The 23,397-nt window shown below is 39.9% G+C and overlaps 1 protein-coding gene across 1 annotated transcript in view; it reads left to right on the top strand.

Moving 5' to 3' along the window:
* The window catches only part of LOC145224857 (uncharacterized), an 81,724-nt gene that overhangs the window by 23,019 nt on the left and 35,308 nt on the right, over nt 1-23,397 (top strand). The window contains exons 33-67 of the mRNA XM_080091494.1: nt 275-410; nt 1,408-1,516; nt 1,850-1,972; nt 2,532-2,772; nt 3,472-4,101; nt 4,530-4,817; nt 5,350-5,592; nt 5,947-6,108; nt 6,832-7,000; nt 7,464-7,642; nt 8,089-8,244; nt 8,599-8,828; nt 9,274-9,511; nt 10,096-10,323; nt 10,817-10,981; nt 11,442-11,601; nt 11,815-11,921; nt 12,366-12,530; nt 12,828-12,985; nt 13,245-13,435; nt 13,774-13,898; nt 14,900-15,061; nt 15,575-15,730; nt 16,374-16,553; nt 16,957-17,073; nt 17,370-17,519; nt 17,702-18,009; nt 18,306-18,546; nt 19,096-19,686; nt 20,124-20,250; nt 20,596-20,715; nt 20,983-21,124; nt 21,561-21,738; nt 22,387-22,632; nt 23,088-23,374. Coding sequence (XP_079947620.1) covers nt 275-410; nt 1,408-1,516; nt 1,850-1,972; nt 2,532-2,772; nt 3,472-4,101; nt 4,530-4,817; nt 5,350-5,592; nt 5,947-6,108; nt 6,832-7,000; nt 7,464-7,642; nt 8,089-8,244; nt 8,599-8,828; nt 9,274-9,511; nt 10,096-10,323; nt 10,817-10,981; nt 11,442-11,601; nt 11,815-11,921; nt 12,366-12,530; nt 12,828-12,985; nt 13,245-13,435; nt 13,774-13,898; nt 14,900-15,061; nt 15,575-15,730; nt 16,374-16,553; nt 16,957-17,073; nt 17,370-17,519; nt 17,702-18,009; nt 18,306-18,546; nt 19,096-19,686; nt 20,124-20,250; nt 20,596-20,715; nt 20,983-21,124; nt 21,561-21,738; nt 22,387-22,632; nt 23,088-23,374 — 7,208 coding nt within the window. The remainder of the gene's footprint in view (nt 1-274; nt 411-1,407; nt 1,517-1,849; nt 1,973-2,531; nt 2,773-3,471; nt 4,102-4,529; nt 4,818-5,349; nt 5,593-5,946; nt 6,109-6,831; nt 7,001-7,463; nt 7,643-8,088; nt 8,245-8,598; nt 8,829-9,273; nt 9,512-10,095; nt 10,324-10,816; nt 10,982-11,441; nt 11,602-11,814; nt 11,922-12,365; nt 12,531-12,827; nt 12,986-13,244; nt 13,436-13,773; nt 13,899-14,899; nt 15,062-15,574; nt 15,731-16,373; nt 16,554-16,956; nt 17,074-17,369; nt 17,520-17,701; nt 18,010-18,305; nt 18,547-19,095; nt 19,687-20,123; nt 20,251-20,595; nt 20,716-20,982; nt 21,125-21,560; nt 21,739-22,386; nt 22,633-23,087; nt 23,375-23,397) is intronic.

Raw genomic sequence — 23,397 nt, forward strand, 5'->3', positions numbered from 1 at the left:
ATACAGAACGAAGTAGTAACAAAATACAAATACCATCATCATAATACGCCATTGAAGGCGTCATATCAAATCAGCCGGTCACCAAGTATTTTCAAATAGTAAGGCGTAGGCTAGAAAAATCTAGCCATCGGTGGGATTCGAACCCACGACGTGAGCCTTTCCGGGCTTCAAATAAATACATTTGCCATTTTCGGGAAAACCGTTTTAAACTGGACTGAGCCAAACTTTTCCTATAAACATCAACATTAGGTAACTGTCGTTGTTTGGTCTACAGGAAACGAAGTACCAGTGTCGATTGGTGAGCAATGTAAAACCGGTCACTTCTGTCCAGCTGGTACCACGTTCATGCATCCATGTCCGAAAGGAACCTTTAACCCCAACGTTGTCGGACAGAGTGAAGCGGATTGCCAGTATGTTGATCGCTTAAGATTTAGAATTATTATAATAAGTTTTATCTTGTCATCTAAATTTAAAAGCAGTTTTTTATGTATTGGGTCTCTATGGAGTATACATATATTGACGTAAAACTAATTCATGTCATCAAACATACAGTTCGTTCTAAAAAAGTGAAAGTTGGACGCTTTTTCGAGCAAAATGAGGCAAAAGGAGGATATAAGTGTAATATAGTTCATAAAAAAGATTGTGCTTTGCTATCTAAATCCGACCCACTTAAGGTCCATACTGTTTTCGAACAATATCGGTATTTTGTTGTTGTTTGTGGTTGTGTGGTGAATCACTTGGGTGCCATAAAGAATCGCCTTTGTCAAAACCTGACAACTCCTGTTATGCAGTGTTTCATACCGGAACGGAACGAAACCAAATAACGTTATTCGTTCTGAGCAAATTATTTATTTCGTTATTTCGTTCTGGACCGATATTTTCATTTCGTTCCGGTCTAACCGAAATAAATTTATAACGGTATTTTTCGGTATTTCGGTCTTAACAAACGAATATTTCTTTGTGGTCTTTGCAACTATTAAGCGAAAAAAGGAAGAAAGTTGCAACACCCAACAATTATTGTCGGTAGTTGTTACGTCACATAACATTTGTCAATGATGGTCAATCGGATGTAAATTGTAGGAGCTTCAATTTTTATTATAGCTTAACGGCGCGAAATTTTTGAGCAATTGTATCATGTCAAATGTCCAGAACGAAATACCGGAATAAAATTTAACGGTATTTCGTTCCGTTCCGGTATTTTAAATATTTTTTATTTCGGTATTTCGTTCCGGTATTTGTGCAAAAAAATATTTATTTCGTTCCGGTATAACGTTCCGTTCCGTTCCGTTCCGGTATGAAACACTGCTGTTATGCAATATAACTGCTAAATGATGAATTAATGTTAGTGTAGTATGCTTGCGGACACCGGTTTAAACACATTAGCATGCGGTTCACTTATAATTTCAGACCATGTTCGCCTGGTCAGTATTGCGATTCTCAAGGTAGATCCAACGTTACTGGGCCATGTCAGATCGGACACTACTGCACGGGAGGAGCTTCAATACCCAACCCTAAGGTTTGTTTCAAAATGTTGCTTTTATTACTAAAAAAACGAGTTGTCTTTTTAAATACCGAATATGTGATATGCATTTCAAAATTATGTTACTTTTGTTACATAAGCAACATACAGACATTTAATTTTAAAGCAATCCAAAAAACCTGTCTTTTGTATCTGCTTTAAATGATGAAACGCGGTTCTGCAATAATAGAAAACAAATGTCGGTCCAATTTGCCACAAAAATATTTATTTACCCAGTGTACAACAAAAATATTTTCGTAAACACTGCATATGGTTATCAGTTTAAACTTTATATGGCCTGATATGACCATATTGAAACTGTGTACGCAGGACGATGCCGTGGAGGGTGGCAATCTCTGCCCGAGACAGCATTACTGCAACTGTACGGACGGTTGTGCTGTAGCTGAACCATGCTTCACTGGAATGTACACTAATGAAACCGGACAGGCCGAGGTAGGCAAAAAGACCTGTCGATTTATGGCTTATTATTTCTTTGTTCAGTCCTAAGTGATCTTGGTTCTCGTTTTTTCAAAGAAACGACTTTTTATGGCTTCTTTTATATGTAAAAAAAAATATTTGAGCGAAAAAAACGCCTTGTGGTGCGAGATTTTGGTAAATTATTATTTTTTCTGTTCATTGGCACATTGTATTTCACTTAAAACAACGTCTTAAATCTATGCAAATTTGTAACTATTTTGTAAAGTTTATTGATAATAGTGCATTTACTTCTCTTTTTTATTCCCTTTTTTAAATGATTTCTATTTGATGTAGTGTTTCAACAAGATTAAAAACATTGGATTTTTTGTACAATGCAAAATAATATTGCAGAAAGCAGGGGGAAAATGGTTGTCAACGTACAACATTTTGTGCGATTTTTTACACTTTATGAACACTTTCAAAGATTTTTGTCGATCCCCGCTATAATCGGTTTCGATCGTTGCAAATGGCAACATTTTTTCAAATACCAAGCCCAACCCAAAAGAACAGCATAACCATCTTTAATCTTTTTCAGTGCATAAACTGTAGGGCGGGGTACTTCTGTCGGAGCGGAGAGGAGCCGAAACTTTGCAGTGAAGGTCATTACTGCACAGGAAGCAGTGGCACAGGTGCAATTGAAGATCGGACTTTGGAAGACGTCGAAAAAGCGTGTCCAGCTGGGACCTACTCTAACCGGACAGGACTTAGCAGTCCTATCGAGTGCACGACTTGTGACCCAGGGATGTACTGCCTTGCTGGTCAGAAGGAACCAAACGGTACAAATAAATTATATGTACTTGTATGTAGTGGAGGGATTAAAAAATTTTTGTCAGCCGGTTCTATTACAAAAGTCATAGTTTTCAGCCGGTTCTGTTACAAAACGTGGCAGTAACCAGTAATGCTAACCGGTTCGCCGATCTCTCAAAATTTCGTGGGACTGTTCTCTAGAACCGGTGCGAACCAGTGCGAACTGGCTGATTCCCACCACTGCTTGTATGTAGTGATGGAAAAATAACTTGGTTTGTGGCTTTCCGGAGCGTTTGGCAAAAAGTGTTGTACTGTACTAGGAAATTCTACTAACGTAAGATTTTAAATCACAAAATTGTTCCAATTACTGATGGCGCAAAGGGCATTGGTGAAAATTTAGAAGCAAAATCGTGTGAAAATGCCGACGTGTAAAGGCTGTTTGGGCTGGGGTATAAAAATACCAACAGAACTAACTTCAAAACTTAGTTACTAACGTTTAATTGTTTTCCTGTTTTTATGTTAATAGCTTTACCGTCCTTCAATTGGTAAAAGCATCACGGTGCCATGGAAGACGCCAGTGCGGACAAAATGTTTTAAATCTTAAAAAATGTTTAGTTATCTGCTATTTTTTAGGCACAGTTCAAAGTGTAAAGTTGGAATTGTTTGCTTCACAGATGTCATCCACATTTTATCTTATCTGATCTCACACAAATTCTGTTTTATCTCAGGCAATATTTCCGCAACCTATTATTCCGAGGGAGCAGCCACCACGCCGACCCCCGTAACAGGGAGCTGCAACGATCCAGTAGATCCTTTGAACGCAACCGCCACACCAAGGTCTTACGAATGTGGACGTTGCCCGAGAGGTTATTACTGCGCCGATGGCAACAAAAAAACTTGCCCCAAAGGAACTTACGGACCGGATGTTCCTATTCAATATCAGACAGCTTGCGTTGACTGTGACCCTGGTTTTTACTGTGACCAACCTGCATTGCCTGGCGTACAAGGGCCTTGCGACGAGGGGCATTTTTGCAACGGTGGTTCAGAGGTGTCCAATCCAGACGGCTCCAACGGCTGGGGTGGCGAATGCACTCCCGGTAACTTTTGCCCTCAGGGATCGTCCGTCGAACAGCCCTGTGAAGCAGGCAGCTTTGCCAATGTGTCCCGCAAGGCATTATGTGACCCGTGTCCAGCGGGCTTCTACTGCGAGGAAGGTGCCGTACGACCAACTGAATGCCCAGAAGGCGGTTACTGTCCCGATAATACCAGCGATTTGACGATTAAACTCTGTCCCAAAGGAAAGTATAATAACATCACTGGTGCGAAAACGGACGCGAACTGCTTGGATTGTCCGCTGGGTAAGTTTGAGTTACATCTTACATGCAAAAAAACACAGGTTTGTTTTGTAGAAGATAAAATGCCTCGTCAAGGGGGTTTGTCTAAAATAATACTTTAAAGTTTAAACGTTTTAACTTTTAACATGGGGGCGAGAATTTGCTAAACGATTTCACTACTTTGGTCTGTTTGTTTGCCTTGATTTATCGAACTTTAGTTTGTTTTCAACTGTTAGCCCTTTCTATTTTATAAGATTGTCTGATTTTTACTGAACTGATTTTAACCTGGAATTATATATTTTCCAACTTGTGATATTAGTTTGCTTTAGAGTTGATTTAAAAAACATACGCATTATAATTAAACTTAGAACCAGCCCGTTTTAGATTTTACATTTTTTTTACAAATCTCTCATAATTGCGACTCATTATTCACAACTATTCAAATTATTTAGGTTGGTACTGTGAAACAGCTGGTCTTCCATCTCCAACTGACTTGTGCGACCCTGGCTACTACTGCAGCGGTGGTTCCCCGGCTAAGCGACCCGCTAGTGGCGCGTCATACGGTGGTCAGTGCGTGAAGGGTCAGTTCTGTCCAGCGGGAGCGTCCGCCCCCCAACAGTGCTCACCTGGGACTTGCTGTGACCAGGACAGACTCGGAGAGCCGAATAAAAATTGTAGTATTGGATTTTACTGTGCTGGTGGGGCCACAACATGTGAACCGACTGGCTCGGATAGTACAGGTGCGTTATGAAGTGTTTTTGTCTTAGTTGGCGTTATACTGTAACGTAGAGGTTTGGTTAAGTCTTGTGGGGTTGGCTGAGGTCATGTGTTTGGATAAGAGGGTAGCAAAACGGCAAATTAAACTGATATATTTCCATGAAAAATGACCTCGCTTTGTTTTTTGAAAATCACAAAAAACGTTGATCTGTATTTTTTTTTCTTTCACTATTTCATTTCAGTTTCCAAATATGAAAGCACACTTATAACTGGGATCATCTCTCTCAAAAAAGCATAGCACGCCAGTCGGCAGGCCAACTGAAGGCGTTATACCATATCAAGCGCCCTAAGGGGCTCGATCCCAAAAGGATCCAGAGTGGGTTCGAATCCCGTCGCAGGCTTACCATACAGAAAATACTTAGGAGACCTGATTGATTCTCTATAACATTTTCAATAGTCTTGGTGTCTCTAGGCAAAAAATAGCCCTTGTAAACATACCAACCGGCTTTATTATTTGCGCTTATTTGTTTACCTATATTCCACCTTCCGTCACAGGTGGACCTTGTCAGCCGGGTTTTTACTGCCCTGAAGGATCACAGCTAGGAGAACGATGCCCCTCTGGTACTTATGTGAGTTCCGAGGGCAGTGAGAGCGAAGGCAACTGCTCGCTGTGTGATGCCGGAAAATACTGCAACGGCACTGGACTCTCTGGACCCACAGATGACTGTGACCCGGGCTATTATTGTCCAGTGGCACAAAGAGACAGACCTGACCCATCTGGTTACGAGTGTCCACAAGGTAAGTTTGGGGTTAAAACGTTCTTTAATTGGTAGCTGGTGTTTCTAAAGTCAAAGTAATCGTACTAATTTAAATAGCAAAAAAACTTGGTGAACATTAGTCAGTATTTTGCATACAAACGTAAACCCCAAAACTAGGTGCAAAATTCAGAAGAGGCCTTTAGATGCTTTGTGAATTATCTGTACTTCAACGAAAGCTAACTTAAGAAGTTTTATTTTTATGCTTTTGCATTATGTGTATTGTAAACCTTACTGGAAATAGTCCTACTTTCATCGTTAAAAATTCACAATGCTTAAAATATCTATTGGTCTGCGATATATTGCACTTACTTTTCACAAACAATAATCTTTTTAGGTCATTTCTGTGTGGGAGGCAGCAAAACTTTTACTCCGTGCGGCAGCGGATCTTACCAAGACCTTGAAGGTCAAAGTTCATGCAAAGGTTGCCCACCCGGGTTTTACTGTGACGCGTCATCGGGGCCTGTCATCAGTTACAACGATACTGAGTGTGATAAAGGTATTTTTAGTTTGTGCAAAAAGTGCGTTTACCCTACAGTGGGGATGTGCCAAAACTCCAAAGGTTCTGGTTGGTCGAGCACCAAGCATCTTACCTTAATGCTCGGTGCATTGTGACGTCACAAACATTCTTAATTCAACGCTAGTTTTGTAGATTTCCAAGGTCCCTTACGTCACCAGCTGTGTTAATCTGTACAAACAGAAATACGCGTTATTCTTACGATACCCTTTCAAACAATAGTTTCGTAAACATAAATACGCAAATTTAATGCTCTGGTCAGTTTGTGCCACTGCGCGGCCCAGCACCTAGCACCAAAAATAGCGATGCTCGGTACCGAGTACTCTGGTTCTGGAGCGCCAGGTGGAATAAATGGACGATTGGGGAACGCTGGAATAAATCTTAACGGTCTGAAATATATACATGACAAGAGAAATTCTGTGTTCGTCCAACATAACCAACTTCATAGGCGTTTTGAAATTGTTAGGCAGCGTTCAGAAAAACAAACAATCTGAGAAACACTGATTTAGAACAAAAACGTTTAAAAACAGATTTTTGGAAACAAACTTTGGGAAACGCTGACACATTGACATTATACAGAAACACTGTGTTGTAAATACGTAATACAATAATAATTAACTATTTCAAAGGACCGAATTTGTGTGTGGAAAACAACGAACACTTTGTCTTCGTGCAACCCGGTTTAAAAAGTCACGAATTTTTTAGGATACTTCTGCCCTGAAAACACGTCGTCCGCTCATGAAAACCCTTGTAAGGCTGGAACGTTCAACAACGTAACAGGTGCCAAGTCGGAAAGTGATTGCATTGATTGTCTGCCCAAATATGCCTGTACCAGTCAAGCTGTTGTGTATCCCACTGAATTGTGTCTTGCTGGGTAAGTGGAAGATTTCAATACCTTTGCTGTGTAACTTATGCTTGTGAAATCCAAACTTGCATCGATCAAAATATAGGCTTTATGATCACGAAAGACTTAAATTTAGAAAAAAATGATAACCTGCAGCGAGTGTCCACTGTTTCGATCTATAAGGTCTTATTTAGTGCAGCTAGAGAAAGGCCGTATTGTCAGCCATATAGTTTGATGTTTAAAAGGTAAACATGTTGCTTTAAACTGTAAAAAAAGGAAAATATTTTGCTAATATCCAGCAGGATTCTCATCAATTGTGCCGAAAATTACGCAAATCAATAAAAACGCACTTACTGCTTTATGGACTTTAAACAATAGAAAACATTATAAATCAAAGTACGACAGACATGACGCTTTATAACTGATCCCAGTTATAAATTTATGTCCGTCTTAACTATAGTAAAAAATATTTTAAGGAATTCCGTTTTACCAGGTATTTCTGCAAGACACGGGCAACAAGCACTGCTCCCAGCGACGGCGAAAACGCCAATTCGTGTCCGAGAGGCTTCTATTGCCCTGAAGGAACTGCCAACCCTGAACCTTGTCCGCGGGGAACTTATTCAAACAGCTTGGAACTAACTAGTATTGACCAATGCCAGGGATGCACGGACGGTACGTTTTGTCGCATATTACACAAGCAGTACTATGCTGCTGCACGTGCATTTAAAATATAAAGTTAATTGTATAATTTTGCTTCAGTTGATTGACGTCATCAATTTGTGACGTCATCAACAGTTGTTAATGTGATCACGTTCTAGTATTAATCATAGAAGTGCTAAAGAAAGTGAGTTGCTAAAAGAAGCATTTTCACTTTGAAAGTTAACGGAACATTCCTATTTGGATATCTTGTATAGGACGTCGAAACGTCGATTGTTTACAATAAAACTGCTGGATGAGCAATACTTGGTCATTCCTATTTGGGTCTAACAAAACGTGCTTACGGTACGAACGTAAAGTAACTTCTACGTCTGGGGTCCGCAACTGCTTTTGGGATTTAACGTCTCAAGTCCTTAAGTACACAAAAACAAAATATTGCATCCCGTTTTTTTTCTGAGCAGGAATGTATTGTGGTGAGTTGAACTCGACTGCACCAACCGCGCCATGTATGGAAGGTTACTATTGCGAATTCAACGCAACCCAACCCAACGAGAATGAATGTCCACCTGGAAGTTACTGCGAAGCTGGCTCCCCAAGTCCAAAAAAATGTCCTGAAGGTGAAAATTTATTTCAATATTGCCTCATTCTCTTTTTCGAATTTCCATGCTAGTTATTTTTTTTGAATCTCTTGGTTGTAAACTGTTTTTAATTTTACTAATATGGGGGTTACATTCGGAAAAAAAGTAATATAGAAGAATTAATTTTGTGTTAACGATTGATTTGTGTGTAAAGTAACAACAAACATAATTGACATTTGTTACATTAGCAAGTATTCTTGTTTCGACATGAAATGATGGGTTTTTGACAAATAGTGGATTGTGAACCTAATTTCCAACATCCCAACAAAAAGATCCGCATTTGAAACGTTTACCTAAATAGTATTATCCTCTATACATTTTTACCCAAACCAGGAACCTACTCCAACGCCAGCCGCCGCACAAACTCTTCGCAATGTCTAATATGTACTGGTGGCTCATACTGCGACGATGCTGGTCTCACTGAACCACGTGGCAACTGTACACCCGGTTATTACTGTCTGCCTGGTTCCACAGCTCCAACTTCCAACACAACGTACTGCAGAGCTGGAAACTATTGTCCAGGGTACACGGATAGCCAACTGCCCTGTCTAGACGGCACCTATGTAAGTTGGTTTAAAGTTAAGAGATTCAGTCTTTTTTTTAATATGTTTCAGCATTTTTTTAAAAGTATGTCAGATATTTAGGTAATGCAAAAATGATTTTTTCGAAGTTTTTTGTTTGAATAAAATAATCTTGTGAAATTAATGTATGATTTAGAGAAAACGCCATTTAGGTCGTATCACACAACTAAGGCGACAAATCCTTAGTTGAATTCGAATAAAAACGCAGCCTTTGTACCGGAAAAGAACAGTTGATTGTGTATCAAACTTTATTAACGCGAAATTTAGCCTATGGTGGGATTCGAACCCACGACAGGGGTCTTTCCGGGACTCGCGCTCTAACAACCGGGACGCTCAAATACACTTATATGATTGTAAAAAAAGTTGAAGCCGAAAAACAGTAACATTTTTCAGTGGTATAGGACTCAATTTTCTATTTTGTATTTAGTCTGAACACGACTACGCTGCAGTTTGTCCGCCATGTCCGGAAGGTTTTGTCTGCACAACTGGAGTTGGGAAAGAAGTTTGTGGAATGGGAAAATATTGCCCGGAAGGAAGCGGACCGGACGCTATGCTCTGCCCAAGAGGGACATTTAGTGACCAGACTGGCCTGGCTAATGTGTCCCAGTGCCAGTCGTGTCCAGGTGGAAAATATTGCCAGGGCGAGGGCCGGACATCGCCAACAGGTACATACTTTATTGGCGCAATGTAGATGTTGTAACACTGATACTGGTCCAGATTGTTATGAATAACCTTTCATTCTCTGTCACCAGTCAAGTCGGGTTGTTTAACCGATTGTTTACTGGTGTATGACACTAGTTGCGTAATTTCATCTAGATTCTAATTTACCCGACTTAAGCATTGACTCAGATAGTTGGTTTCATAACTTTATTTAAGTACCTGAATTTAGGTAAATTCCTAAGTCTGGTTTACCACTAAAATGAACTACATCGGTAGTTGTAAGCAGTTGATTTGAGTCAAGTATTTTGGGCATTGTGTCTAACTCGAATCCTTTTTTTTTTGGAATAATACTATTATATCACTTAAAATCAAATTATCAATCGAGTATTTAATTCGAGTCACTCGAGTTTCGTTCCTTACATGATTACTCGGCCAGCGTAAGATAATCCAAAAATCGAGTTCGAACATAATAAAAAATAACTCCCTGATGCACTGAACATAATTAATTACGATATTAAAGTTAACTCGCATTAACTTTACAATATAGAGTTAAAGCACTCACATTAACTCGCAAATATTTATGTCATAGCGAGTTGCAGTGCTGGATTCTACTGTGTTTCTGGGGTCGACCGGCCAGAACCAGACGGCAACAATGTGACGAGCGACCCCTGGTGTTACAATAGCAGACAGACGGGCGATGGTGGTAGGTGTTCGATTGGTCATTACTGTCCTGAGAACTCAACCTTCGAGGCACCTTGCTTGCCTGGCTTCTATGCCGATGTCGTGGGGAAACCTTCATGTGATGTCTGTGTTGAAGGTATGGTGTTAAATTTACTTGGTTTTTGGTGCAGCCAGTGTACGCTGTTTCGACCTATGGTATAATCAGTGCAATTCATATCGGCATTATGATTTAGCTTGATTTTAGGCTGTTCTGTTAGTGTATGTTGGTGGTATTGGCATTTTGCAGGTTATTGGTGTAAAGGTTCTATCGGGACGAAACCGTTTTAGGAATACAGTTCTAAACAAAGATAGTTTCAATACCGTGTTGTTGCCTTGAAACGACAACATGGTCGCTTTTGCTCAGAATTGATCATTTTCCAATCCAGCTTTTTTCAGTAATAGTCTTTGCTTATTTGCCTTAAACTACCTAAATTTCAAGCTGTTCTTTATTTTACTCCAAACCTTAGTTAACTTCAAAATATTTTGTGCTTTGTTTTTCAACAAATTCAGCTTGCGGTTAAAAAACAAACTTACCAAATATTAAAAAACGTACGGGGAAAATGCCTAAATTAAAACCTGGCATTTTTAAGGTTACTACTGCGAGGGTGGGACGGGCAACTACACCGATTTCCCATGTCCAGCTGGTCACTACTGTCCAGCTGGCACCAAAGACAGATTCGAATATCAATGCGACGAAGGAACTTTCAACAACCGAACAGGAAAAACACAAAAGTCTGACTGCATAAGCTGCACAGGTAAAAGCTTGAACATTTTCTTGTGTTGTATGTCTCATTCTATAGTTGGTTGGTCAAAATTACAACTAAAAAATATTGTTTTATAAAGGGGGTCAAAACCTGTGGAAAGGTGATTAGTGATAATGTATACTTGACAAGTTAGTTGGCATTTAGTTTCACTGTTAAAAACAATGTATTATCAAGTGTTGCTAATAAACGTGGACAACTGTACAAGAACAAAGCCTTCAAATTTTGGTTCGTTTGATCTTCAAATTTGTCTTTAAACCACCTTTTTTCACTGCACTGTGGCTGATTTTAAGCTGGTAAAGTTATGATATTCAACCCAAGGTTTTCTTTCTTTAACGCCATGATAAACCCGACCACGTAAAAACGAGCGTAATATATTGCCTGATTAATCGTTCTGTAAGTAGGTCAAATGTCACTAGTTTAGTTGATTTTGCTAAACTATAAATTTCCACAGGTGGATGGTACTGCGAAACCAAGGGCCTGAGCTTTCCAACTAACCCTTGCCCGGCAAGATATTACTGCCCCAGTGGAACGGTTAGCGGTACAAGCAACATTTGTCCTGTCGGCAACTTCTGTGAGGAAGGTTCAGAATACCCAACAAACTGCACTAGCGGGTGCGTGATATAACAGAAAATAAACGTACCAGGGCTCTGACATTAGTTAATCTGTGACATGTATACACATAAACATATTGTGCTTGTAGCTTTGTAAATAGCGTACAACAAGACGTATAACTTTTCAGTGGTATCGCTTGGGCTCTGACGTATATGTGACGACACAATGGTGTAGGTGTGCTTCGATTGGTTACCAAATTTTCTGTTATTCAGGTTCTTTTGCGGCACTCAAGGTCTTCAGACTGTGAGTGGTCCGTGTCAAGCAGGATGGTATTGTACACTGGGAGCAATTATTGCCAACCCTGAAGATGGAGTACAAGGTACAATGCAAACTGTATTTATAGTATCTTGCATAGATAGCCCATTGGGTTCTACTAGGTTGCTAACCTGTTGAAGTCAACATATATTTCCTGAGCGAATGGTATAGTTTGTTGTTTTATACTGCTAGCTGATAAAGTAAAAAAAAAATTTTTTGTTCGGCAAAATGGGAGTTTTTGTTTTTTCTTGTCCATCGAAAATTTTAAGGCCTTTTGTGTAGAGTGGTTCTTATCTGGGTTGAAATAATTAGTATTTAAAGTACAGAAATTCCATTGGGTTAATATATACCTTTTATTGGCGAACTAATAGGTCGAGTTTTAATTACATGATTCTTGTTCAAATAAACATAGACTGGATGTTAAAATGGCGGGCCAAAAAATAACAACAAATTTTGCAAAATTTGAGTTTTTTATCTGACCTAAAATAAATGTTTCAATGTTTACTAGGCGACAAATGTCCGGCCGGACAATATTGTCCAGAGCAGACCGGAACACCAAGGGATTGTCCAGCTGGTACATTCCTTCCAACCAGAGGAGGAACTGATGTGGGTGACTGTCTCGGATGCACTGCTGGAAAATATTGCGCAGGAGTAGGAAATTTTATTGAGACAGGTAAACAGCTTGATTTACTTGATATTTTGTGCTTTTTTTATACAACAGTATAATGAAAAAAAAGTTATTTTGTAAAATATTGTTTGCAAAATACTTCGCTGAAAATCGTTCTCAAGTTTGTGAAATACCTTTCGCAAAAGGCGTTTACAAATTTGTCATAACAGCGTATGCAATAAAAAATTAAAACATGTGGAAAAGGCGTTCAAAAAAACGTGTTTAATTTTTTTTGCCTCTTTTCCCAAAACAATCGTGCATGAAAAAGTAAGTATGTAATAATTGCAAAATGTTGTGGTTCAGGTGGTTGCCAGGAGGGCTATTACTGTGATGCAAATGCTACGAGAGCCGATTGGATTCAATGCTCCAAAGGCCACCTCTGTCCAGCCAATGCTTCTAGCGAGACTCGGTGCGATTCTGGAACTTATCAAAACGAGCTTGGCCAGGGATCGTGCAAAGAGGTGAGATAGATAAATTTGCAAATATAAAGATCAACCACGTCCATAGAACACATTATTGTCAAAGATTATTACTGCAGCTATTGACAAATATTTAGGGAACTTTCAGTATTTATAAAATAGTTCAGTTTTGATGTAGGCTAGTCGTTTTGCAATGATTTTCACTTGTACTGAGCTTATCCACGACCTCAAGTTGCTGTTCACTTAAAAAAGGTGGTTCATTAAGCTGCTTTCTGTAATCCCAACTTGTATTACGTCATAGTGCGAGGCGGGTTACTTCTGTGACAACACAATCGCACCAGTTGTGCTGTACAACGATTCAGCCTGTCAGCCAGGCCGGTTCTGTCCGAAAGGGACCAAGTTTTCCGACGAACATCTCTGTCCACTCGGCACTTTCAACAACGGCACACATGGCACTTCGTTAGCCAATTGCCTGCCTTGCACCGGTGGAATGTAAGTATATCCTTAATATTTCAATTGCTTGATTTGCATGGTGTAAGAGTTGCTCCAAATTTAACTGGTAATGACCTGATTATCTTTAAAAAGTGAAAAAACCATACAAATTCCCATAAAAACAGATTGGCGGAGATCTTGTAAGCAGTAATTGTCTGTTTATGGTTTTAAAACTCATAGGAATAAAGATACAACAAATATATGTGTCTGAAGGTCTTAGGATTTGTGTTTTGGGATATACAGTTACTGACCACCACACACGATGTTTTTTACATGTATATTTTTCTAATTTGGAACATTTTTTACACAAATAATGACTTCTGTGGTGTGTTGAATAGGTACTGCGACCAGACAGGTATGCCAAGACCATTAAATGAGTGCGATCCAGGATTTTTCTGCAAATCTGGAGCCAACAGTTCAACACCAGTTGATGATGGCGATAGAGTGGGCGCCTGCACCAAAGGTAGGCTGAAAAATTGTTCAACCGCTCCGTTATACCGTCTAATAGGACAGGGGTGCACAACCTGTAACCGCATGGTGGAAATGTATGCGGCTTTGAACATGTACATTTAAATATATGTTGTGACAGCCGAGAATTGTATAAACTATTAAATGGAATTATATAGTGTTGTTGCTAGTAGGGATGTGCCAAAATTGCAAATGTTCTGTTTGGTCGAGCACCGAGCATCTCACGTTAATGCTCGGTGCTCGGCCGAGCACGCTCGGTGCATTATGACGTCACAAACAATCCCCTTTCTACCTTTTAGCTCTACAAGGCCTCTTACGTCACCAGCGGTGTATTAAGCTGTTACAGGCCTCAGAAATACACGTTTTTCCACAATCTAATACATTTGAAAAATCATTTGTTTTTGTTCATAGACACCCTTTCGAACACTAGTTACCTATGTTAGCAGGGCATGAATATGCAAATATAATGCTCGGGTCAGTTTGTGCAACTGCTCGGCCGAGCACCGAGCATCAAAAATAGCGATGCTCGGTACCGAGTACTCGGGTTCTGGCTCGGCTCGGCGCATCCCTAGTTGCTAGGCATAATTTTTAAACTGTCGTTTTGATCGTTTCGACGTATACCATTCGGGGCGTCTTTATCAGGGTAAATGGTATATTGTAAGATAAACCCTATTTATTTACTGTTGTGCTAAATCGGTATAACGCTTTTGATGGGTCTGGCGTACTATGATTTGTTTTTTTACAACTGTGATTTATAATAAAAAAACATGGAGACACTTGGACATATAAGGACCTGTGATGCGACCATCAACAACATGAAGGTTGTGCACCCCTGTATAACGGCAACAACTAATGTTTCATAAAATATAACTTGTCTTGATAAAGATACTAGAAACTTGTCGCATGGTGATAAGTATAGCTAAATCGCTTACTGGACCATGTGCTTCTAATATTTTTACACAGGTTAATTTGTAATTCTTGATTTTCGTCTTTTAGGTCATTTCTGCCAGAGAGGAACAACCAACCCAGAGCCCTGCCCTCCTGGAACATTTAACTCGCTCTTTGGCGCCACCAACGAATCGTGGTGTGTCCCGTGTTCGATCGGAACTTTCTGCCCTGATTATGGGCGCGAAGTCGATGGTACAGCTTGTCAGACAGGTAATTAAGATGCTTAAAGAATGGTGAAACGATGCGATATTTGGGTTTGACGAAATACAGCCGTTTTTCTCACCTCCCACAAGGTAATGCAGAATTTTGGCTAGTTTTGCAAAAGTACGTATGGCAATTATCCGAAGGCAGTTTATGACATCACAGACGAGACAAAAAACATCAGGATTAACAATTGTGGTTGTTTATTAATTAAGATTGAATAAAAATAATTGTTCAGCAATGAAGACCGTCCATCTAAAATTATATTTTGGTTTAAATTTATTCACTAGCACTAACGGACATCAAATACGATTGCAGAAATACTTCAAGCTCCTAGGGGTCCCTGCAAACCTACAAAACGCATCCTGGACCGCATACCCTAATAATCGCTGTTCTAAACCACAACACCATGTTAAACATTGCTTAGGCGTAACCGAAAGCTAGTCGAGACATACAGCTTGCTATACCTGTGGTCAGGCAAAAGGCTGTGAAATTAATGACTTCCAATGCCTCTATATACAGGGTATTACTGTCCGGAGGGATCCAGCAATCAGACGCAGAACCAGTGTCCGCAAGGATACTACTGTCCCGGTGACGTTCCTCAACAACCATGTCCACCTGGAACGTGGAGTGACAAATTCGAATTGCACAACGAGTCAAGCTGCTTCCCATGCACACGTATGTAACTAAATAAAGATTCAATTCAGCAGATGTCTGCATGAACTAAAAAAAGCTAAAATATTGTTTTTTATAGTAGTGTTTTTTATGCGTAGCGCCCTGCTTTTATAAAAGGTGGTGCGGTGTGCGGTTATTATATGATTCTAATTTTTTTAAACAGTATTTTCTATACTGACAACAATTAGGCGCCCAATGTTTTGAGTATTTCATACTTGGGGTGAAAAAGCTTTTAAAACTCTGGTTTTTAAGGATAAAACGCAGTGTAAATTAAACATTAATATCTTGGGCACTGAAAACGTACTCCCGAACAGGCTGTGTGCAACTGATAGGGTTTAAACTTATTAACAATCGTACAGATGGTATTGGTATGTGTCAATTGAGATGTTTTTGCTACGATTGTATCATTTTACTGCTTTAAAGCCCGTTAATGGCGTCCTTTAAAACCTTGAATAGCAAAATGCTGAAGTAACCTTCTGAAATTTCTTTTTATAAGCTCTAGTTACAGCCAGCATTAGCATGCTAAAGATAACTAGATATTCTGTCGTGTTGTGTTGTTTTACCCTGATATTCTTTGTGCTATTATTCTTTTTACTATACTATTCCATTGTTACATATATTTTCTGTATGTTTGTTTCTTTTTCAGAGGGATTTTACTGCAACGAGTCAGCACAAACGAGCGTCACACAGGAGTGTCTCGCCGGATACTATTGCCTTCCTGGTCAGAACAACACCTACGACAATATATGTGAAAGGGGACTGGTGTGTCCTACTGGTAGTGCAACCGCCCAACAGTGCGAGCCAGGAACATACACAAACAAAACCGGTATGTTGCTACGATTGAGTTGCACTTCGGTGTCGCGCAACCCTTTTTGATTTTTTTCTTTTTAAGGGCTAAATTAGTGGTCATATGTATGTTTTTGTTTCACAAACTTTAAACAGCTACTACATTTTAATGTTAAGCAACTGCGCCTTCACAATTTTCTAGTCTAGGTTCCAGTGACAGCCATTTTTCTGATAATGGTTAATTTGTCGTTTGTCAAATTGTTGTATACACAGTATTTTAAAAACAAAAAGTCAAGAATTATTGTCAACTTTTTCAACAAAGGTAAAATAACGATAACTTTATTCATGTTTTTTTCATTGCGCCATTAAACTAGGCTGCAGTTTAGAAAGAACATTTTAACGTAAGTCGATAAACTCAGACCCACTTATGATTTATGCAACAGGCGAATCTGAGTGCAAACCCTGTCCTGCCGGCTCATACTGTCTACCAGTTGAAGTTTGGAATGCTACTCTTAATATTCTGCCTTGCCCAGAGGGATATTACTGTCCTGAAGGAACAGGTTAGTTTGACCTAATTAGTATTTTTGCCAATATTTTCAACGTTTTTGTGGTCATATCTTGCATAACAGAGTAATAACAAGGCAGACACTTGTAACTACGTCTGTATAGTTATGGTCATTTCTTCCATCACAATTTACCACAAGTTTGGGATTTTCTTCCATCACAATTTACCACAAGTTCAGAATCTATTTACTAGTATTTCAATCGTATTTGGTGGAATTATGCATCTTGCTCCTTCACTGCTCCAAAGTTTTTTATTTCCTTAGGTAAATCATCAAGATATTTTCATTGTCAGGTTCCAACTCGTCGTGGTGGCAGCCTTGCCCGTCTGGTACATACAGTAATGTTCTCGGTCTCTCATCAGCCAACGAATGCACGCCATGCGAAGCAAGATATTTCTGCAAGGGAATCGCTCAAACCAACGTCACTGATCTCTGTGACGCAGGTACATGTCGAAAAGATACAAGTCAAATGACCCATATTGTAGCAGACCTTATAGGTCGAAACAGTGTGCACTGTCTGCAACTTATCAAAAAACCTTTTTTAACGCCTCGAAACTGGGACCTAGACCAAATCACACAGAAAACAACAACAACAACAACAACAACCGTTTTCGTCTGCGCACAGGTTACTACTGCACCAGGGGGGTTGACCACGCTCGCCCGGGCAACGGAACATCAAGTTATCTCTCAACTGAAACTACCACGGATTCTTGTTCATGCTGTGGAGGCAACAACACTGGGACAGGGGGAATCTGTCCGCTGGGCTTCTATTGTCCGCGAGGCAGCGAAAAACCTGTTGAATGTGAAGCTGGCACTTATGCTGATTACGAAGGTGCCGAGGTCTGCACACCTTGCATGGAAGGCTACTTCTGTCCACTGCGCTCAACCGGCTATGCTATGAATAACTGCCCGACTGGACATTACTGCCCACAGGTCAGTGGGTTTTTTCATTTTTCAGTAAGGGACCTAAAAATCTTATAAGTTTGCTGGATTAAAATGTAAACTATTTGTCTTAGAGCTCAGAATAGGTTTGAACAGCTACATAATGAATGAAGCAGTCCTATAACATTTCAATCTTATGATTTGTTGTTGTTTTCTGGATCGAAATAAAAAAACAATTTGATATATATTTGTCTATGATAAGAAATCCAATAGATTTTAACCTCAAAACTAATTCAAACTTGTGGTACATTTTGCAATAGTTAACCTTTTTTCCTTTTAACGCACAGGGCACGAACGATTCGTACGCCTATCCTTGTCCCATGGGTACCTTCAACAGTTATGAGAACAGAGTATCGCCTGACGATTGTCTGGCCTGTCCGGCCGGCGAGTATTGTGGTAGCAGCGGTTTGAACGCCTCCGAAGGCAACTGTTCAGCCGGACACTACTGCATTGGAAGGAGCACCACTAAAACGCCGGTTGATTCAACAGAGGGCAGCATTTGCCCAGCTGGATTCTTCTGTCCTGAAGGTAGTATTTTGTGTTGAGCTAGACTCCTAGGGCATTGGACTTCGACATTTTTGAAACTTTTACAACACAAATCGGAATCGTGCAACTTGGAATTGGTTGAACTGAATGTTAGCCATATTAGAAGAACATGTAAAATTTTAAGATTTTTGTGTTTCACGAAATTAAAACTGAACATATTTGTTAAGCGAACTGAATAAAACCAAATTTCTTGTTTTGGAAAAAACGCCAAACGCAGAGTTTCCTAACTCCTGTTGATTTTGCAAAACAAGTTTGTGTCTTTCAATATAGTTCCACAATGTATTGGATTTAATGCTCTTTGGTGTCTTTTATCTTTTAAAAATTGGCATTATTATCTTACCACATTTTAGTAATTATCATAACACAGATGTGCCTGTAAGAAAGTTTTAACCACCGATGATAAATACAGTTCATTTAAGTTACACATAATAATTTACGATACGCTTTAACACGTATTGGGGCACCACACATATCTTTTTGGTGGCTTTTTTCTGACATCGAAGTCGTAATTTAATGTTTTGTGCATTGCAGGTTCTGCGGCCCCGGTTCCCTGCACCACAGGTTTCTACTGCCCCAACTCTAACCTCTCAACTCCATTCGCCGAATGTGCGCCAGGTTATATATGTTTCGCGAACGCGACCACCGACAAACCCGACGGCAGTGATAGCACTGGTCGCCCCTGCCTACCTGGTCACTACTGTCCGGGTGGGACCCCGACCGAACAGCGCTGTCCCAAGGGCACTTTTGTCAACAACCCAGGGAGCGATGACAGAACCGACTGTATGAACTGTACAGCGGGTTGGTACTGTCCGGAAGATGGACTTTCCGGGCCTGTTGGAATTTGCGACGAAGGCTACTACTGTCCAGGCGGTGACATAAGCAATCAGTCAGTGATATGTGACGTCGGCCACTTTTGTCCGTTTCAATCGATTGAGCAGCACCCGTGTGAATCTGGCTTGTATCAGGACTTACAGGGGCAACCGACGTGTAAGATCTGTCCTGTCGGTTTCGTGTGTAACGCCACAAACGCCCCAGTAGTGAATCCTGCCCTCTACGTCTGCCTTGAAGGCTTCTACTGTCCGAATGGAACGAAACACGACCATGAGTTTCCTTGTCCCGCTGGTGTGTACTTTTGTGTATCTTTAAAAAACGTTTTTACAGAGCAAATTTGAATCATTGAACAATGTTAATTTGAGAGTAGAATTAAAACATTATTTTTAACCACAAACTGTATATATCCTACATAGTAATAGTGGTCGTGTTTGAGATAGTTTGACATGCCTTGTCCAATTTTAATCCCCTTTGTGCTGCCATTTTAGACACTGAAGATGCTTGCATAAGCGAAGTGTATTTGTTCCTTATCCTAATGTAACTGATTTCAGCTTTAAGACAAACGTTCTCAAACTTGGGATGCAAACTGTATCCTACAGCAAAACGACGTTTTTTCGAACCTATACTATCCTATTCTATCTGATTTTCTTTGGAATGTTTGGAAGCTTAGACCTAGTAAAAGATACAGCTCAGTTACAATGAATGGAAACTTGTTTGTTTTACAACAGGGACGTTCAACAATTTGACTGGTTTGGATACGGAACTGAAATGCACTCCATGTACTGGCAAATATGCGTGTGACGAACCGGGCTTGGATGCACCAAAACGGCTTTGCAGCGCTGGTTTCTTTTGCAAGTATGTAAAAGAACCTACAATATGTTTTGGTCGACCTTTTAACCTGGAAATTTATTAAGATTGAGGCAACTTATCTGCGGCAAAAAATCCGTGTTTCATTTTCGAAAATTTGACAAATAATAGACAATACTGTAAACATTTATTTATATTAGAAGATGTAATCTTTGTAGTTTTTTGTGATATTACTTATACAAATGTTCACACAAAACTTTCCGACGCCAAGTTTGATCTAAACAAGGTAGTTGTTTTTTTATTTACCTGAATCGCAAGTAATAAAATCTCTTTGTACAAAGTAACCAGCGTGTTCGGCATTACATTAACGGTCCCTGGCATATTCTTATTTAGGTCGGGAGCCAATTCGACAACTCCATCTCAGGGCTCCGACAAGGCTGACGTCTGTCCGGCGAGGTTTTACTGCCCGGAAGGAACTGACAACCCGACAGGATGTCCTCCTGGCACTTTCAGGTTTGCAAAAAATATTTTACATACACTGAATATTATAAAACGGCAACTACTTTGTCGAACAACATTGTGGTTTACCCTAATGGTTAAAGCGGCGTTTCTTAAATTTTTGTGGTATTTTTTTGTGGTACACTGTAAATTAAAACATGTCATTTTAAATCCGACATAACTATGGTCATTTTAAAAGACCGGCAAAAGTACAGTTTGCATTCTCTGCGACCTTTTGAATAGTCTGTATTTCGAACGTTAACAATCAGTTAATATTTCCAGTAATACACCGGGCTTAGAAAGCGAGGATCAATGTAGTAACTGCACAGCCGGGTATTACTGCAACGACACAGCACAAGCTGCTGTAAGTGGGGAATGTGAAGCCGGATTTTATTGCCCCTTGGGATCCACAGACCCAAGACAGGTATGCAAATTATTGGGGTTCTTGATGCCCAAGTTGATCCGTATGTAAAAATTGCGAAGTTTAGAAATATTCAGATGCCTTGGATGGGTAATAGAGTTTAAAGTTGGTTTAAAAGTTTAGGATTTTAATGTGTGTTTTTAGTGTTGTTTTTTTACTCACACAATGTACTTTAATAAAACAACAACTGCGACCAAGGGGGGAAATCACTTTCAATCTTTCCCCATTTTCGACTAGCAACAAATCGAACTTCAAAAAGATAAGTAGAGGCTAATTTAGAACCACGTTGAAGAAAAATCAAAGCTTATTTTTGATCAATACTAAGTGTTAACACCTGTGGGCATTGTAAGAGGCCTAAAAAAATCTTCTGACACCTAATTTTTAGATCTGAACGTTTTCCATTTAGCAAATCGTAATAGCCATTTGTCTATTTCGTTAGATCAATTGCCCTGCAGGAAGTTACTGTCCAGCAAACTCTGCTACATGGACGCTGTGTCCAGAAGCCTCTTACTCAAATGTACCTGGACAGAAATCCCCGAACGACTGCACACTATGCAAGGCAGGTTACTACTGCGACCAAAAAGGTCAAACCAACTTTACAGCTCCCTGTGACGCAGGTACGTGCAAGAGTTAATATTGTTTCAGGTCGAACAACAATAAGATTTAATCTCTAGCAAGTAAAGAAACTTGGTCTTTGCTGACAAATGAGAAGTACAAGTTAACTTCAAATTTATTTCCAGCTGAATTTAAAAGTTGTTCTTTTGTTTATGCTTGACTGAGGTTGGTGCATAACTGATTTTGTCTAAGTGACAAGCACTCAGTCTCTTCTTGTCGCTGTTTTTTTTTGTGTGTGCTTTGCATTTTGTCGCTTTGAAAGAATTTTGTTTTGCAAGCTATGTCATTATCCTGATGAAGGCGTCTTGTATAGGACGTCGAAACGTCGATTATTTACAATAAAACTGCTGGAAGAGCAATACTTTGTTAAGCACTCAGTCTGTTCAATTGCAGTTGGTGTACAATTGTAGTTGACGTGGTGTTAACTTTAAATGTGTTTATATGTCAACTATTGTACGAATGTTCTGCATTTTTTATTAATCTGCTTATGATTCTTTTTACACAAGGCAATAAAATAAGTTTACTGTATGGATTCTGCTCAATCTTTCTAAGTAGGCTACCAATTTTTCGACAATTACGAAACAGTCACAAATACCAAATAACATAACATTTCAACAGAAGCTCCCTAACTTTGTACATCTTCGCCCCAGGGTATTATTGTCCTGAGGGAACGACCCAGTCTACTCAAGTCAGCTGTCCAATCGGTTACCAATGTCCTGAGGGTTCTGCAAACTACAGCGCATGCGCAGAAGGCTCGTACGCCCCAAGTCCAAGACAGCCGTCGTGCGACCCTTGCCCCGCTCGGTTCTATTGCGACCCTGCTGACGTCATCGCTGACGATTTGACGTCACTCACAAAGCCTTGTCCGGCGGGTTATTACTGTCCGGAGGGCACTGGTACGTTTTTCACGTTTTTGCAGCACCAAGATTTAAGGCCTTTTTCGACGAATTCGTTCCTTGAAAATTCAGAACATTTTCATTGCTCCCTAATTACTTCAAGGTAGATGCTAAACTACACGAAGATTATTTAAAATTGGATCTTTTATTAACCTCGCAGGTTATCTTCCCAGAACTTGAGGGTATATTTATAAACCACACGTAAAAATTAAAGTATATCCTACCCTTAAATTAAAAAATTCCTCATATATATATAAGCGATTGCTGCGGGCATAATATCAAGTTTATAGAGCTTTTCTGGCAATTGCTATTTTTTTCCGACGTTTTGACGTCCTATACAGGTCGACTTTAAAATTCCTTCCTTGGTGAAAATTCCTCCCGGTTGGGAATCACTATTTTAAGGCAGTATTAATCAGAACACTAGGGTTGCTATAATTTTACGTTTTTTCGAACAGGTGTCAGTTGGCCAGGTTGTCCTGCCGGGTCGTTCTCAAACAGCTTGAGTTTGGCGAACGCTAGCGAATGTCAGCCCTGTTCGGCTGGTCAATTTTGCAACGGTACTGCCCTCAGATCACCCACTGACTCGTGTTCGCCCGGTTATTACTGCACAACCGGTGTTAATGTGCCCAAGCCGGTTCAAACTGGTTCCTCCTGCGACACCATACCCGGTGCTGTGTACGGTAGCGTTGGGAGCATTTGCCCGAACGGCACTTTCTGTGAAGCTGGAAGCACGGTTCCGCAGGTTTGTGAAATTTCTTCTGTGTA

This window comes from Phallusia mammillata, chromosome 1, assembly GCF_965637545.1.
Source record: "Phallusia mammillata chromosome 1, kaPhaMamm4.hap1.1, whole genome shotgun sequence".
NCBI lineage: Eukaryota > Metazoa > Chordata > Ascidiacea > Phlebobranchia > Ascidiidae > Phallusia > Phallusia mammillata.